This window comes from Mastomys coucha, unplaced genomic scaffold, assembly GCF_008632895.1.
Source record: "Mastomys coucha isolate ucsf_1 unplaced genomic scaffold, UCSF_Mcou_1 pScaffold15, whole genome shotgun sequence".
Taxonomy (NCBI): domain Eukaryota; kingdom Metazoa; phylum Chordata; class Mammalia; order Rodentia; family Muridae; genus Mastomys; species Mastomys coucha.
Window position 1 is genome coordinate 15,263,385 of NW_022196897.1, and position 15,494 is coordinate 15,278,878.

The window sequence follows — 15,494 nt, forward strand, 5'->3', positions numbered from 1 at the left end:
AAAGATCCCTTTTCACAAGCCTGAAGCACAGGGCCACAGAGCTGCAGCCACCAGGATACCCTTCCTCCTTCATATGAGGGAGTCTGGCCCTGACTCCTCAGTATGGGAAGAGGGTGCCTCTCTCTGTCCCTGACAGCTGGGGGCTGGGGGGAGAGCATCGTGTAGCAGGTGCCAAGCTGAAGATAGATGGAAGAGACCAGTATTAAGGGGAAGCTGTCTCCTGGAGATTGGGAGGGGAAATCTTATGGAATCCCCAGGCAGCTGCATCACCCACCCCCTCAGCAGCAGACCCAATGGGAGAAGGGGCCAGACCATAAGGAAGACCTGAGAAAAGGCAAGAAGGGCCAGGCATTGTGGCGTATGCAAGTAATCCCAGTACTTGGGAAGTAGACGCAGAAGGATCAGAAGTTCACAGCCATCCTCAGCAATACAGTGAGTTAAAGATCAAGCTGGGTCGTATGAGACTGTCTCAAATAAACTGAAAGCAAAATTAATCAATTAATTAATTAATCAAAGAGGATGAAAGGTGAGCACATAGGAGCAGGGTGAGAGTGGGTGAACCACCCTGCCACTGAGGCAACGAGTAAGCTGAGGCTAGGAGAGAGACACAGCAACCAGCCGGTCTCCATGGCTGCCCTGCCTACACAGGCTTCCTGTGTGCTCTGGGGTGAAAACAAGCAACGGATGCAGATAGGCACCCTGGGCCAGCATGTAGAGCAATGTATCTATCACCTATAGGTACAAAGAGGCAAAAGGGGTCTTTTCTTTCACCCAAGCAACTGTGGCCCCTCCTGTCCCCGCTGCTAAATAAACACAATAAGGACCAGGGAGGGGCATCGATAGGAGGAGAGGAGGGGAGGGGAGGGGTAAGAAAAGAAGAAAGGTGGGTCTCAGAGCAGGGCTGAATGAACATAAGGGACCAGAGCCTTCTACCTACCACAACAGGTTGGGGGTGGGGGACACATGTCAATTGGTAGACTACACATGCCCAGCTGCCCTTTACACCAGAGGACATGACACAATGGTCTTGGGCTGATCACCATCTTACACAGTTAAGAGATAGGGGCCCATGCTCCCACATGACCACAAACCTCTACATCTCACTGAGGGTAGAAAACAAGACAGCAACGTGAGCCTCAGACCTCTGGGGGTGCCTGAAGGAATAAGGCTCTGGGATCAAAAGGGGGGCGCCTAAGCCAAAACTTCTCGCAGCAGCAGGGTTCCAGAGGTGGCCCAACATCATGCATCTATGCATAGAAGTCCTATATCACACTCAGCACAGGCCCGCACCACCTGCATGTACCTGGCTGTGTGCTCCAGTGTGTAGGCAACAGTGAAGATCAGAAAAACCTCACTGCTTTTAAAAGGGAAGCGACCTATGAAGTGAGGGCTGGAGAGGCACGGGATAGAAAAGACAGGCGCAATGTCCGGAAGGGTATAGGGTTCTGCTCCTGGGAGACCATGCCCAGTTCCTACCTCAGAACCCTCCCGACGCAGCCCCCAAAGGGCTTGATGTAATTAATACATGACTCCAAAAGCAGCAACATTTCGAAAGGTCATCTAAATGAAAGAAGATAAGCAAGCAACCGGCCCCACCCTGCACCGATGGCAAAGGGGTGAGGGGACTTGGAGCAAACTCGGTGATCCTGGAAACGGCAAGGCTAAAGAAATATCAGAAGAAAAGGGGACCAGACCACTGTGCCCGCCCCAAACCAAAAGTACAGAAAAGGAGCCAGGAGGGGCATCTATGGCTTCAGGTTTGAGCTGGCTCCGGAGCAGGTACGGGCCCTATAAAAACTCTTTTAATCCTTCCTTATACAAACGCTATAAAGCGTGGCAAACACACACAGACCTCAGATCACTGTTTGTAGTCGAGTCTGCCCTTGTGAAACTATCACTGGAAGGTTTCAGGACATCTCAGTCAGGTCTGGCCCCAGGTCAAGCAAGCCTGGGCACAGACCTGTCACCTCCTCTTTGGAGACTGCTATTCTTGTTTATCTTTTGGAGCCAAAAGCCAAAGTCAGTTACAACTACAGGATACTATGCAGTCAGGGGGCCCCTGGGTACCCAGGGGAAATCACAGGCTGAGGGTGAGCTCAGCCTTGCTGGTGGGGGGGTTGACTAATGCCAAACATGGGGTCCTGAGTTGACTCTGTTCTGTTGGGCCTGTTAGCAGATGGATGAGAGGAATCTCAGCTCCAACTCCGCAAGGGGTGTAGGATTACCCTATCCACCAAGCCCTTCTCAAAGGTCAGGGACTGTCCTAGTGAGCTTTGACTTCCCTCTGCTACCTCAATCAGTCCTCAACCAAATCCTATTCTGTGGCTCTTTAAAATTACCTTGAGAAAGCAAGGCCCAACACCAACAGCCAAGAAGACATAGAATCTGCAAGAGACAGATTCAGGACTCAGACTTGGGCTACACGGAACCAGGGCTCTGATGGTGTCCACCCAGAGACACGTCTGCAATCACACCCTGCCCAAGAGCTGGAGACCGGGATGGAGCCAGAGGTTCCCCAGCATCTGCTAAGGTCACTTCTGTGTGAGTGGGTGGGGTCTAGGATGCCAGCCCTTGGGGAAAAGTGTGGATGTGGACCAGCCACACTCCACAAAGGATGTTGATGGGTAGGAGGAGTGCACAGGAGACTTCCACGTGCAAAAACTCTAAGACAAGCCGGGCAATGGTGGCGCACTCCTTTAATTCCAACACTTGGGAGGTAGAAGCAGGCTGATATCTGAGTTCGAGGCCAGCCTGGTCTACAGGGTGAGTTCCAGAACAACCAGGGCTACACAGAGAAACTCTGTCTCGAAAAAGCAAACAAACAAACAAACAAACACACACACACACACACACACACACACACACACACGACTCTAAGGCAGGAGCCATGGCTGTTCTTGACAGACAGGAGCCCAGTGACGGCAGTAAGCCCATCCTCTCCAGCAGGCCCCATCTGAACCTTACTTAAGCAGCCTGTTTGCTAGTGCAACTACTGAAATATTTGGAAACAAGAGCTTCCCAAGAAAAACAGGAAAGCAAGGGGACCACCATCACCTGGCCAAGAAAGCACCCTGATGATCCTGTGGGTAAGTGCCAGCCCCAGTCTCCTGCGAGCTTGCTTCTCCATTTATGCTTCTCTATTTATCTATCGGGTCAGCACACAGAGCTATCTCTGTGACACAATGACCAGTGGTGGGTGCTTTGTAAATAAGGCTGAGTCCCCTCCCCATCATCTGGAAACAGGTGAAGGATAGACCATGTAGCCACAACAAAGCTCATAGGCCATCCCCGAGGCCTATTCTGTTACTGGCTCCTGGCATCCCCCCTCCCACCAGCCTAAGAACCCTGCCAAATGCCTGCCCTGGCTGACGAGAAGTCTGGGCCCCAACACAGCTGTAGGACCTCAGCTGGTCCCTCCCCTTTCCCTCCCCCCATGCATTAATAAGGCCAGAGTCACCCAGCTCAGTGCCTGGATGGTCAAGAGATAAATGCTCCCTAGAGGGTTAGAGAGATGGCTCATTAGGTTAAGACCACTGGCTGCTCTTCCAGAAGACCCGGGTTCAGTCCCCAGGTACAACTCTGAAACACACGAACAACAAAGGTGGTATGTGTCCATCTTCTTCTGCCTGTGCAGTCTGAAGTCCCTGCCCAAGAAGCCACAGAGAGGGCAGAAGGCCCTTTCAGTCACCTTAGACTTCTGAGTTGTTAGATACCCAGTTCACCCAGGGACACGAGACCAGAGAAGCCTCCTCCTCCGGCCAGTGGGAATGACTAACAGGGCCTGACCTGCCAAGGGCCAGGGGACTGGAGAGGAAGGTGGCTGCCCCATGCAGCACAGATCTGGATACCACAGGAGCAAGAAGCAAGAGGGTGGGCAAGGCGTGCAGCATCCTGAGGCAGCCAAGCATACATCTCCCACAAAATCCTCCTGAGAGCCTGATGTGGGGGGTGTGGAGAGACAGGGACTGTCATCCTATTGCAAGGAAGGAAATTAAGTGCAAAGGACCCTCACCAGTCTGGCTTCCACACCAGGGACACTTTACTGAGGGCACTAAGTGACCGAGGTCATCAAGGAAGCATGAGAAAAACAGGTCAGCAGTTTGCTCTTGTCCAGCACTTCCTGTTAGACAAGCTTGTCAAGGGCTTTTGGCAAAGAGCAGACAGGGACAACCAGTATGGGGGAGGTGGACCAAGAGCCCTTCTCAAAGTTTAGAGCCTGAGGAAGCACTGGAGCAGGAGGGGGAGGGGAAGGGGGAGGCTAAGGAGCAACTGCAGGGCAATGACCAGGAAGCAGGAAGCAACCAGAGGCAGCCAGAGGCTGAGTTAGAGCACCAGGTGCCAGACAGAAAGACAGGGCCACCTCTGACCAGGTGAGCATCAGCACAGGGTTGGCGGATCAGCTGGTGCAGGAAACTGCAAGGAAAGTATCTTAGTTAGGTTTGTACTGCTGAGATAAAACACCACTACGAACAGCAACTTGGGAGATCAAGGGTTTATTCGGCTCACAAGTTATACACAGTCCCTCATCAGCAGAAGCCAAGGCAGGAACCCAGGGGCAGGAACTGAGAGCAAAACTGAGATGCTCCTCTTGGCTTGCTCACCCTGCTTTCTTCTACACCCCAAGACCACCTGCCTAGAGATGGCATTGTCCATGGTGGGCCAACTGGGCCCATCCCACATCAATCATTAATTAAGAGAAAAAAAAAAAAAAGTCCTACAGTCATGCCTCCAAGCAATCTGATGGAGGCATTTCCTCCTCCTCTTCCTTCTCCTCCTCCTCTTCCTCCTCCTCCTCCTCTTCTTCTAGTTTGTGTTAAGATGACAAGGAGAAGGAATAGGAGGAGGGAGAAAAAGAGGGATCAGAATTCAACAGACCCTAGCACTCCCAGTGCCACATGCTGATCTTCTGAATCTCAGCCCTTGGCTTTGCATGACCCACAGCTGCAATTTGCTCCAGAACTCTGTGTGTATTAGTCAAGTCTTCTACCGCTAAGCTTTAGTCTTAGCCTCTATACCCTCTTTTTCTTTTGGGGGAGGGAGGAGTTCAAGACAGGGTTTCTCTGTGTATCCCTGGCTGTCCTAGAACTCACTCTGTAGACCAGGCTGGCCTCGAGCTCAGAAATCTGCCTGCCTCTGCCTCTGCCTCTGCCTCTGCCTCCCAAGTGCTGGGTTTAAAGGCATACACCACCACTGCCCGGCCCCTATACTCTATCTTAAGACAGAGCCTCAATAAGTTTCCAGGCCAGCTTTGAAGTTGTGGTTCTCTTGCCTCACTATTCAAGTAACTGGTATGTCAAGCCTGTGCTACCAGGCTGGGCTCCTTCTACTGTATCTGTCTATATAGCCTGCTTTATACACCCTACAAACCAAGGAATGTAGGAGTATGTGTCTGTGTGTGTGTCTGTGTGTGTATGTGTGTATGTGTCTCTGTGTGTGTATGTATGTGTCTGCACATGTGTCTGTGTGTGTGTGTGTGTGTCTCTGTGTGTGAGTGTGTGTATCTGTATGTGTGAGACTGTGTGTCTGTTTGTCTGTATGTGTGTATGTGTGTGAGTGTGTGTGTGTCTGTGTGTGTGTCTGTGTGTGTGAGACTGTGTGTGTGTGTGTGTGTGTGTGTGTGTGTGTGTGTCTGATGTGGTGGTGCTGGGGATGGAGCCCAGGGCCTGGTAAATGCCACCAGGCTACATCTCAGTTCCCAAGGAAGGTTTTATTTTAATGGTTGGAATATATGAAACACAGAATTCTATCTCAATAAATACATCATACTGGAGCACAGCCTCACTCTTGGTTCAGAAAACAGCTACAGCTACACTTTCTGCTATGAGGGCAGAGTTGGAGGTGGGTGTGCTAGGACAGAGGCCATCTGGCCCATGATGCCTAAAATATTCTGACCTAACTCTTGACAGCAAACACTGATTACCTTACTCCAGAAGAAAGCTGAATGGCCCACAAGGCATGTGGGAGAAAAGATGTTTTCAAGTAATCTGAGAAAGGAGGCCTGATAAGGGGGACAGGACTGAGGAGACCATGTCCTTCTGCCATTTAACACAGGGTCCTGACACCTCAGACATCAGCCGCACAACCCATCAGTCTTCACTATCCCTGTTCTGAGTTTGCTGTCCTGAACCAACATACATCTCCTAGACACAGAGAGACAAAGGTACAGGCCAGCTAACAACAGCCACTGTGTGAGCATCAGACCAGGCCTAGGGGCAATGCTGCTGGAAGTCCTGCACCTCTCTCAGCAAGTCCCTGACACTGCAGCCACCTGAGCATCAGCAAGTCCCTGACACTGCAACCCCCTGAGCATCAGCAAGTCCTTGACACTGCAGCCACCTGAGCATCCCTGACACTGCAGCCACCTGAGCATCAGCAAGTCCCTGACACTGCAGCCACCTGAGCATCCCTGACACTGCAGCCACCTGAGCATCCCTGACACTGCAGCCACCTGAGCATCCCTGACACTGCAGCCACCTGAGCATCAGCAAGTCCCTGACACTGCAGCCACCTGAGCATCCCTGACACTGCAGCCACCTGAGCATCCCTGACACTGCAGCCACCTGAGCATCAGCAAGTCCCTGACACTGCAGCCACCTGAGCATCCCTGACACTGCAGCCATCTGAGCATCAGCAAGTCCCTGACACTGCAGCCACCTGAGCATCCCTGACACTGCAACCCCCTGAGCATCAGCAAGTCCTTGACACTGCAGCCACCTGAGCAACCCAAACATGGCCTCAGCCTCACAGAAACACCAGCCCCAGAATCACACTCTCTCCCGCTTTGCTCCCACCCCTACTGCCTCAAAGAGTGCTTCAGACACCCTATATCCCTCCCCCTCCTGCACAAAGCTGAGTGCTACACATAAGTATCTGTGTTTTATCCATAGCAAGACAGAACTTCTACAACCCCAAAGATCTGGCTTTCACCCTCCCAGTGGTGTTCTGCTAACAGCATACACTAAGTAAAATGCGTCATTAAAATTAGTGTTATAGAGTAGACAACATGGCTCAGGGGAAGCCAGGCATTGGTGGCGCCTTTAATCCCAGCACTTAGGAGGCAGAGGCAGGCAGATTTCTGAGTTCGAGGCCAGCCTGGTCTACAGAGTGAGTTCCAGGACAGCCAGGGCTATACAGAGAAACCCTGTCACAAAAACAAACAAACAAACAAACAAAAAAGATGGTGTGAGTATTCATGAATGAAACTACCTGCAGAGCCAGTAAAGGGCAACTGGATCCACTAGAGCTCTCATAGTAAGCCCTTGTGAGTCACCCAGTATGGGTGCTGGAATTCAACCTCAGATCTGCCAAAAAAGCAGCAAGACTCTTACCACAGAACCAGTTCTCCAGTCCTGTGTAAACCTAGCTGGAACTTAGTATTGGCTGTATTCACATACATAGACCACAAATAAGCACAGAATGTGTGCACACGCAGGCGTGTCCAGACACACATATACATATATGCTTTCACATGCATTCCCCAGGTAAGCACTAAGAGCTTCCAGGAGTCCTGAGCACACCCCTCCCCATCTTGGCCTTGACATACCCTTCTCCTACCAAGGAACTGCATCCATTGAAGCAGGGGCCAGCTCCTGAGCTAGGACAAAGGAATACACAGATGAGCCTAGAACATCTTGTGCCAGCTAGTCAGCGATGATCCCAGAATGACTGGGAATGTGCCAGAGATATGCAGACGCCAACCTGGACCAGTTCCCACTGTCGCCCGAGACAATGTGAGCACCGAGGTAAATAATGGTGGTAGCAGATTAGAATAAAACAGGAAACATAACCCATGCTGGGGGGTGGAGGGGGGACAGAAAGAAGTGGAGAGAGGAGAAAAGGGGAGAGGAGAGGGGAGGGAGAGGAGAAATCAATATTTACCTTGTCTCAAGGCAGCTCCCTGAACCTAGGTTCCCCAATGATCAAGCAGTTAAACTCAACATCCCCAGTGGACACTCGATGCTGAGCCTCAAAGCCACCCGCTCTGATCCAAGGGGAAAGGTAACATAGCAGGATGCCACACCCCACTGCAGGGGCACAGCCTGAGTCTAATCCTGAGGCATCAGCTGAACTCAAATCCAAGGAGCTGGGACCTCGGCCATGCGGAGCAAAGCATGTGACTGTTGGAGAGAGGCCTCGGGCAGAGAGGAGCAGCTGAAGATCCCAGGTCACCTTTGCTGGAAAGGACACTTAACTGGGACACCTGAGTGCCTTTCTGCAGTGGTGGCAAAATGCACATTTGTTTGTAGGGAATGCACTGGGCATCAAGGGCAAAAAGTACCAAGTTCCTGCTACTGCTCAGAGATCCACAAGAAAGTGTATACAACTTGGCCATGAGTCGGAGCCATTCTCAGATTGTAAAACTGCCTGGCTTGAGGCTGGAAAGATGGCTCTCTGGTTAAGCAGCACTTGCTGGTTTTCCAGAGGACCCAAGGTTGGTTCCCAGCACCTACATCAGGCAGCTCACAATTGGACATAACCCCACCTCCAAGGGATTGAATACTCTGTTCTGACTCCAGCGTATCTGTACTCCTATTCACATATCACACACACACCACACACACACACACACCACACACACACACACCACATCACACACACACCACACACACACCACATCACACACACACACCACACACACACACATCACACACACACACACACACACCACACACACACACCACATCACACACACACACACACACACACAGCACACACCATATCACACACACACACATCACACACTCGCGTGCGCGTGCACCCACACACATCTTTTTAAAACTGCCTGGCTTCCCTGAGAACCAGCTTTCTTTTCTCTGCTTCCCAAATCCCGGGTCTTGAACCGCAGCCTCTCCAACAGAATCCCCACACATACACTCAAGGAGCTGGGTACCCATCCGATGGCTTCTTTCTCAATCAAAACCATTTCTTCCTCATCCACTGGCTGCCCTTGCTTGTCAAGGCTTCATGAGAACACTGGCCAGCATGCTCCCCTCTCTCCTGCTCCTCCCCAACCCTGTAACATGGACCCAGGCAAAGGAATTATTCCTTGAACACAGGTAAAAGGAAAGAACATTGCTCTGCACAGCAAGCCAGGCTGAAGGGAACCAGAAAGGATGTAGTCCTGCCTGGAGAGGGCCACATCCTTAAGGACCCACAACTGTTGGACTGGATGAATGATCTACCTCCCCCAGGGCTTGAGTCCACGTGAGTGGGCAGCTAGTTAAGTGCTGTGCGCAGGAAAAGTGTTGAAAGCGCAGCATTAGAGATGTATACTTGAGCAGTGTTATCCCAATATGAGACTCAGGATAAAAAAGGGAGCAGTCAGAGGAAGCTTCTTAGAGAAGGAAGAGCCCCCAAGACAGCTGACAAAGAACCAGACTGGAAGGTAAGTGAGCATGTGGTGGGCACAAGAGGAAAAACCATGGGGAGGAGGAGACAAGAAGCACAAGGCCAGAAGGTTAGGGGAGAGGGGGAACATGGAGGTCACACGGAGGCAAACCCTGGTGATCAGGTATTCAGAGATCTAGGCTGCATCCCTGCAGCAGACAGACCACTGGCGTCCTACAGAGAGAAGGCCACCCAGTTGCTATGAGCATGACAGAGCCAAGTGAACAAGACCCCTACTTAGGAGGCCTCCCTAGAGCAAACATGTAGACTGTCAGGGGGCAAGGTACCCTTAACTGCAGCCACGTCAACTCCATAGGCCCCTTTGTAGGATCAATAATTAGTGAATATACCTAATTAGCTTAATTAAGCCCAGAGCTGCTTCCAGGCATTGGAGCACACGGTACATCCTATCCTGCCCATTCAAGAGGACACAACAAAGCAGGCAGCCAGTATCTCTCCATGACCATCAGGACCCAACAGCAACAGATGCCTAATAAATGCCTATTGCCAGGCCTGGTATAATGGTACATTCTTTTCATCTCAGCACTTGGGAGGTAGAGACAGGCAGGTCTCTGAGAATTCTGGGTCAGCCTGGCCTATGTAGCAAGTTCTATCCAGTCAGGTTTACAGTCAGACTGTGTCTCAAAAAAAATTTTTTTTCCATTATACTCCCCTAGAACCAATAGCCCAGTTGAGATAACTCAAGATGGGAGGGTCCTGAGGTTTACCTGGAAGTCCTGAAGGTTTACCTGGAAGCTACGTGGCCTTCAAGGATCCGGGGATACTAGAGGCCAGTGAGCTGGACATGTTCTGGCACATGACAAACAGGGAGAAAGAAACCAGCCTCTTGTTCCCTGCCAAATGGCCTGGCTGACTCCCCGTAAAGGATCCAGATGTCCAGGGAAAGCAGGCATGTTCCCACTACCCCAGAAAGCCCACACACAGGTCCCAGGAGAAGCTCAAAGAACTTAGCAAGACTGCTGGGCAGCTGAGGCAAGTCCTCTGAACTCACCATTTCTTTTGTTTTTTTTCGAGACAGGGTTTCTCTGTGTAGCCCTGGCTGTCCTGGAACTCACTCTGTAGACCAGGCTGGCCTCGAACTCAGAAATCTGCCTGCCTCTGCCTCCTAAGTGCTGGGATTGAAGGCATGTGTCACCACCGCCCAGCGAATTCACCATTTCTTTAGAAAGATGTCTATATATACACAAGCTAGTTTAAACCACTTAGTTTAACTGCCTGGGTGACCTGGGCCACACCTGTGAAACCCTCTGAGCTTTAACTGCCATCTACACATCAGAGGTGACACTCCACTCCACAGATTGTGCCTAGCTCAAGGAGGCCCAAGAAAGAAAGGGCAGTTGTGAGTCCTTCTGTGCTCCAGTCACCACAAATCAAGGAGACACCATCTCTCCCCTTATCAGAAATGTGAGCTTCTTGTAGCATAGAGCAAGCACCTAGAGAGAAAAGTCTCTCCCAGACCCTGCACAGCCAGCTCTGTTTGCTTCTTTCCTTATGAATACACACATGGGGCCATGAGGTTCAGTGAGCACCTGCTTTATAGAGACCATGGGACAGAGCAGCCTACACAAGATAACAAGCAAGAAGAGAACACAGACCGTGGTGTCAGTAATCCTCAGCTGGTAAAGCCTAGAAAGTCCCTGGTCCCAGGGGTTGAATCCCGAAACCTGCCCAAGCCAGCATCCTTCATCAGATCCAGACCAAACCACAGGGACCAGCTCCTCCCAATATCCCTGCCAATCAGCCTCACCCTCTTAACCCCACCCCACCCGCAACCCCAGGTCAGGCTCAAGCCTCCAAGCCCAGCAACAGAACCTGCCAGAAGCAAGCTGTTTTAGCCTCCAGGTCAGTGAAGGCCCATAAGGAGAAGGGGAGTCAAGACCTAGCTATGTGTAGGAGTTGGCACCTTCCCTTTCTCTAGCCTTGAAAGGGGTTAAAAACTCTGCAGCCTCCCAGCCCCAACTTTCCAGGTCTGTGAAAGTCCTCCCTACAGCAACTATTTAAGCGTGCTACCACTCAGATCTTGCAGGACACCAGAGGCAAGACAGACCCTGAAGGCTCCCTCTCTGGCTCTCTGGGCTGCTGGGGTATTGCTATCAAGTAGGAGGACAATCCCCTCTCTTTCCCTCAAGGGGCTCTCTTTTGTCAAACGGGAAAGGGCTGGCCTCATCTCTATGGAAAGGCAGACACAGCCAAAGGGCAGAGGCTTTGGGGGGAGGGGTGAAACCCGCCAGAATATCAGGATTCTCTCTGAGAGTCACTGCGTTTCCCACAGTCCTAGAAGAGAATTCCCGGCGTCCACTAGGAGTTTCGAAGTGGGCGGGTCACACCTGGACAGTACCCGGCTGAACAAGAGATGCCTAACTTCTCCCCGCCTCCCAGATCCCTTTAAGGAGCAATCGGGCGGGGGATCCGGGACCCCCGAAGGGCGGGCCACATGCCTCGAATTTGCTTAACTCTCCGCCAAGTATCCTTCAGGGGGCCAAGAAAAGCAGCTTCAGCCAGTAGAGCGGACATTTTCCGGCCCTGCCCTGCCCTGCCCTGCGGTCACACGCGTGCCTCGGCCTCCACAAAGGCCACACTGAAGAGACCACCGAAATGGGGGCAGTGAGAAGGCGAAGGGTACTCCACCCCAGAGGCCCTCCAGGAAGGCACTGAAGGCTGCTGGTCCCGGGCTGGGTCTGGGAGAAGGCGCAGGCCAGAGAGGGGGCGGTGCCCGGCCCTCCCGCTCCCTTCGGCCGTAGCACCCGGCCCGGCTCGGCCCCTCCGCCCAGCTGCCGGTCAACGTAGCCACCACTCCATCTCATCCTCCACCGGCTCCAACTCATCATCCGGTCGCCCGGCGCGCAGCCTGGGGACGCGGCCCTCGGCGTGGCAAGCACCGGGTTGGAAGGGACACTCGGGGACCCGGGCCTGGGCGCGAGACTGCAGTACTGGGCGCTCTCCTTCAGGCAGCCGTAGACTGGGGAGCCGGCACACACAAACGGTTCCCGCGGCGGCGGTGGCGCGCCCTAGGCTGGGGGACTTTAGCCAACTTCGCGCCTTCGGGGACCGCCGCTCTCTAAAGCGGGAGGCGGAGACCGGGACGTGCCCTGCTCTGCACTAACCCCTGAGCTAGACGCTCCGGCCAGGGAACCTGGGCCTCCCGCAGCCCGCGCTCCAGTCAATGCGCCCCTCAGGTCGCACACCCGAGCCCCTCCTGCAGTGCCGGGACCCTCACCTGGGACATCTGCGGCCGGAAGTTGATGTCCTTAAGGTCGATGGAGCCGGGGGAGAGGTTATGCAGCAGCTGGCATAGAAGGACTCCGTCGCGCAGCGCCTGCGCCAGGTCGAAGACCACCGCCGAGGGCCACACGACGCGGTGGTTGGGCGGCAGGACCTTGCAGTCGATGAGCCAGCGGCCGCATTGCCGCCACTGCTCCATGGCGCCCGCGGCGCCCGTGCGCTCGCCGCCGCGGCCGCTGGGCCAGCCGGCTCAGGACAGCGTTCCGGCCAAAGTGCGGTGACCGCGGGGCATCCCGCCCGCCCGCGCGGGGCTCGGCCGCCGGGGCGGGGCTTCGCGCAGGCGGCCCCGGGTCCCCGCTGCGCGGCCGCACGGCCCTCCTCTTCCTCCTCCTTCTCCTCTTCGGGCTACTAGCGGGCCGCCGCTCCCGCCCACGTGCGGCCACCAGACGCTCGCCGGGCAGCGTGCGGGGTCCCCTTTTCACACACCCAAGTCCGCTCGGGCTCCACGCCTCCTGCCGCCGCAGCTCTCCTCGATCCGCCCCTCTGGGCGCCGCATTCTGCGCCCGGGGCGCCCCGCTCCGGCCGCCGCTCCTGCCCCACCCGAGACAAAGGCGCAGCGGGTCGCTCGCTCCCTGCGTCCGGCGCCTGAGCCGCTCGCTCCACTGTCGCTTTGTTCGCTGGGCCCGCGAGCTCGACGCTACTCGCGGGGCACTGGGACTCCGAGGCTCCGAGGCTCCTGGGCTCTGGGGGTGCAGGGGGCGCGGCCACGGCCGGGCGGGGCCGGGGGCGGAGCTGGCACCTTCACCCGGCACCTCCCCGACGACCCAAGCACCGCCTCCAACCCGTCCTCCCACTTCCTGCCCCTGGGCCGCCAGCGAAAGTTGAGGAAGGTGGGGCTCCTGCGCAGGCTCCCCGCCCGCGACTTTCCCTTAGGTGCACGTGGAAGCCTGGAGGTCTTTCTCGTGGAGCGAAGAGGCCGCAGCACCCCAGAAGAGACCCTTGCAGGGTCTTTCGGCAAAGACAGACCCTGGAACGCGAACCAGGCTGGCCCACACATCTAACGCCCCTATGTCCGCATCAATCTGATTAATAGGCTCAGGTCTTCCCAGAGTCCTCTTCCAGTCCTCTGTCCTGGCCAAAGTCCGCAAGACACTCCGCCTCCACGGTAACGGAGAGAGAAAAAACCCTTCACCCTTCACGTACGGTCACAGGCAGCCCTCTTGATTGTCTAGTGGGAGGTGCTGGAGGGATAGACAGTGTTGTGTCCTGAGGACATTGTGACAGTGGGAGGGACTTCAAAAGCATAAATAACTGATTTTGTGATTGAGATTAATTTGCTCTGGACTGTCTATCAGGAGCTCTGGGGTTTTGGTAAAAGGAACCTCACAAAGCCAAGCCTTCTATGAGACTGGTGTCATGAAAGGAAGCTGCAAGTGAGGAAAGTGACCAGTTTCCAAGAGCCAATCTTTTATGGGCTAGGCAGCGTTGTCAGCCCCTGCCTCTTCCACAGTTTACCTGGTCCAGGGAAAGATGACAGTCCCCACCGCAGCGCACACCTAAAGTCTGTCGCCTGTACCCAAGTCAGTCCGTCCCAGAAAGGCCTCTCCCTGCAGGAAGTCCTCACCTCTTCCCCACCTAAGGAGGAAGCATGAAACCTACACCTAGAGATCCGGAGAGCAGCCAGGTGGAGCCAGACTCAAGGACAGGTGAGCCTTCAGCTCCTGCCGCTTCACCCCTGACTAGCTTCCGAGGAAGGACCTCCTGCAGAGAGAGGGTTAAATTATCCAAAGCACGGGGCTACAGGCAGACCCTTCAGCATCCCCCTAAGAATCATTCAACACCCTGCACCACAGGGGAAAAAAAGAAAGAAGGAAAGAGAGGATATTGCAAAGCTGAAATCAAAGCACCCGGCTACTGCTGCTGCATTCACGCCTTCGTGTCTGTACCCAGGGAGCTCCCTCACAGAAAAGAGGTCTCTGTGCTCCCGCACTCAGCATTCCTGCCTCATCAGAAACTGACCAAGACCAGGTCTGAGACAGACTAATTTTGCCATCCAATCAAGCGTTCGTCTGCTGCCCCCTGGTGGGCTTGAGGGCAATGGCATCAGCTGACAGCCTAGATGCTCCTAGATGTTGTTTTTGAGAGGCTATGTAGTGCAGAGCTTGGAGTTAGCATGTCAGTCCTACAAATCAGAAGATCCAGACCTCCTGGCACCCGCGGAACTCTCTGGTACCCAATTCCTTATCTGGCTAGTAGGGACATCACTCATCCTGTGTACTTGGTAGAGACCTCGGAAATAATAGGAGGGCTGAATGAAGGAAAGTTGGGTGAGAAGAATTCCAGATATCTGTTGTGCATGTGTCAGTCAGAGTTCATGAGCTCAAAACAAACATGTGGAGGACTGGTAAAAGGGATACTTCTCCTCCATATCCCACTTCACCCAACCTCTCAGTCCAGAACTGTTCACTAGGATTGCCCTCTGGAAGTGTCCAGGAGACAAGCGTACCTCCCCACTTCGGACATGAGCGCCACTTGTGCTGAGTACCAGTGACTAGCTCTGCGGTGAACTGAGAATGAAATGCTCTTACAGGACAGGGGCTAACAGCCAAGCATGGGTGTGGAGTGCTGAGGCCTGAAGCAGCAAGGCCTGCCCAGAGGCAGTTCTAAATCATAATGGAACTAAACATCTCTGTATTCCCAATCAGGAGCTGGTCAACTACAACATACTCTTTCATGGACTCTGGTGTTAACTCCACTCCAATTTGCCAGCACCACTTGCTGGGCAGTGGTGACGCCTGCCTTTAATCCCAGCACCTGGGAGGCAGAGGCAGGTGGATTTCTGAGTTCGAGGCCAGCCTGGTCTA

At 53.9% G+C, this 15,494-nt stretch overlaps 1 protein-coding gene across 6 annotated transcripts in view; it reads right to left on the reverse strand.

The window, feature by feature from the left end:
• Window positions 1–13,372, reverse strand: part of Vav2 (vav guanine nucleotide exchange factor 2) — a 169,354-nt gene extending 155,982 nt beyond the window's left edge. For 3 of the 6 annotated variants that reach the window (XM_031369487.1, XM_031369485.1, XM_031369489.1), the window contains exon 1: window positions 12,626–13,371. In XM_031369487.1, coding sequence (XP_031225347.1) covers window positions 12,626–12,829 — 204 coding nt within the window. In that variant the 5' untranslated portion in view covers window positions 12,830–13,371. Of the gene's footprint in view, window positions 1–12,625 lie in introns of all 6 variants that reach the window. The other 3 variants (XM_031369486.1, XM_031369484.1, XM_031369490.1) reach the window with 2 other exon arrangements.
• Window positions 13,373–15,494: the final 2,122 nt, after the last annotated feature.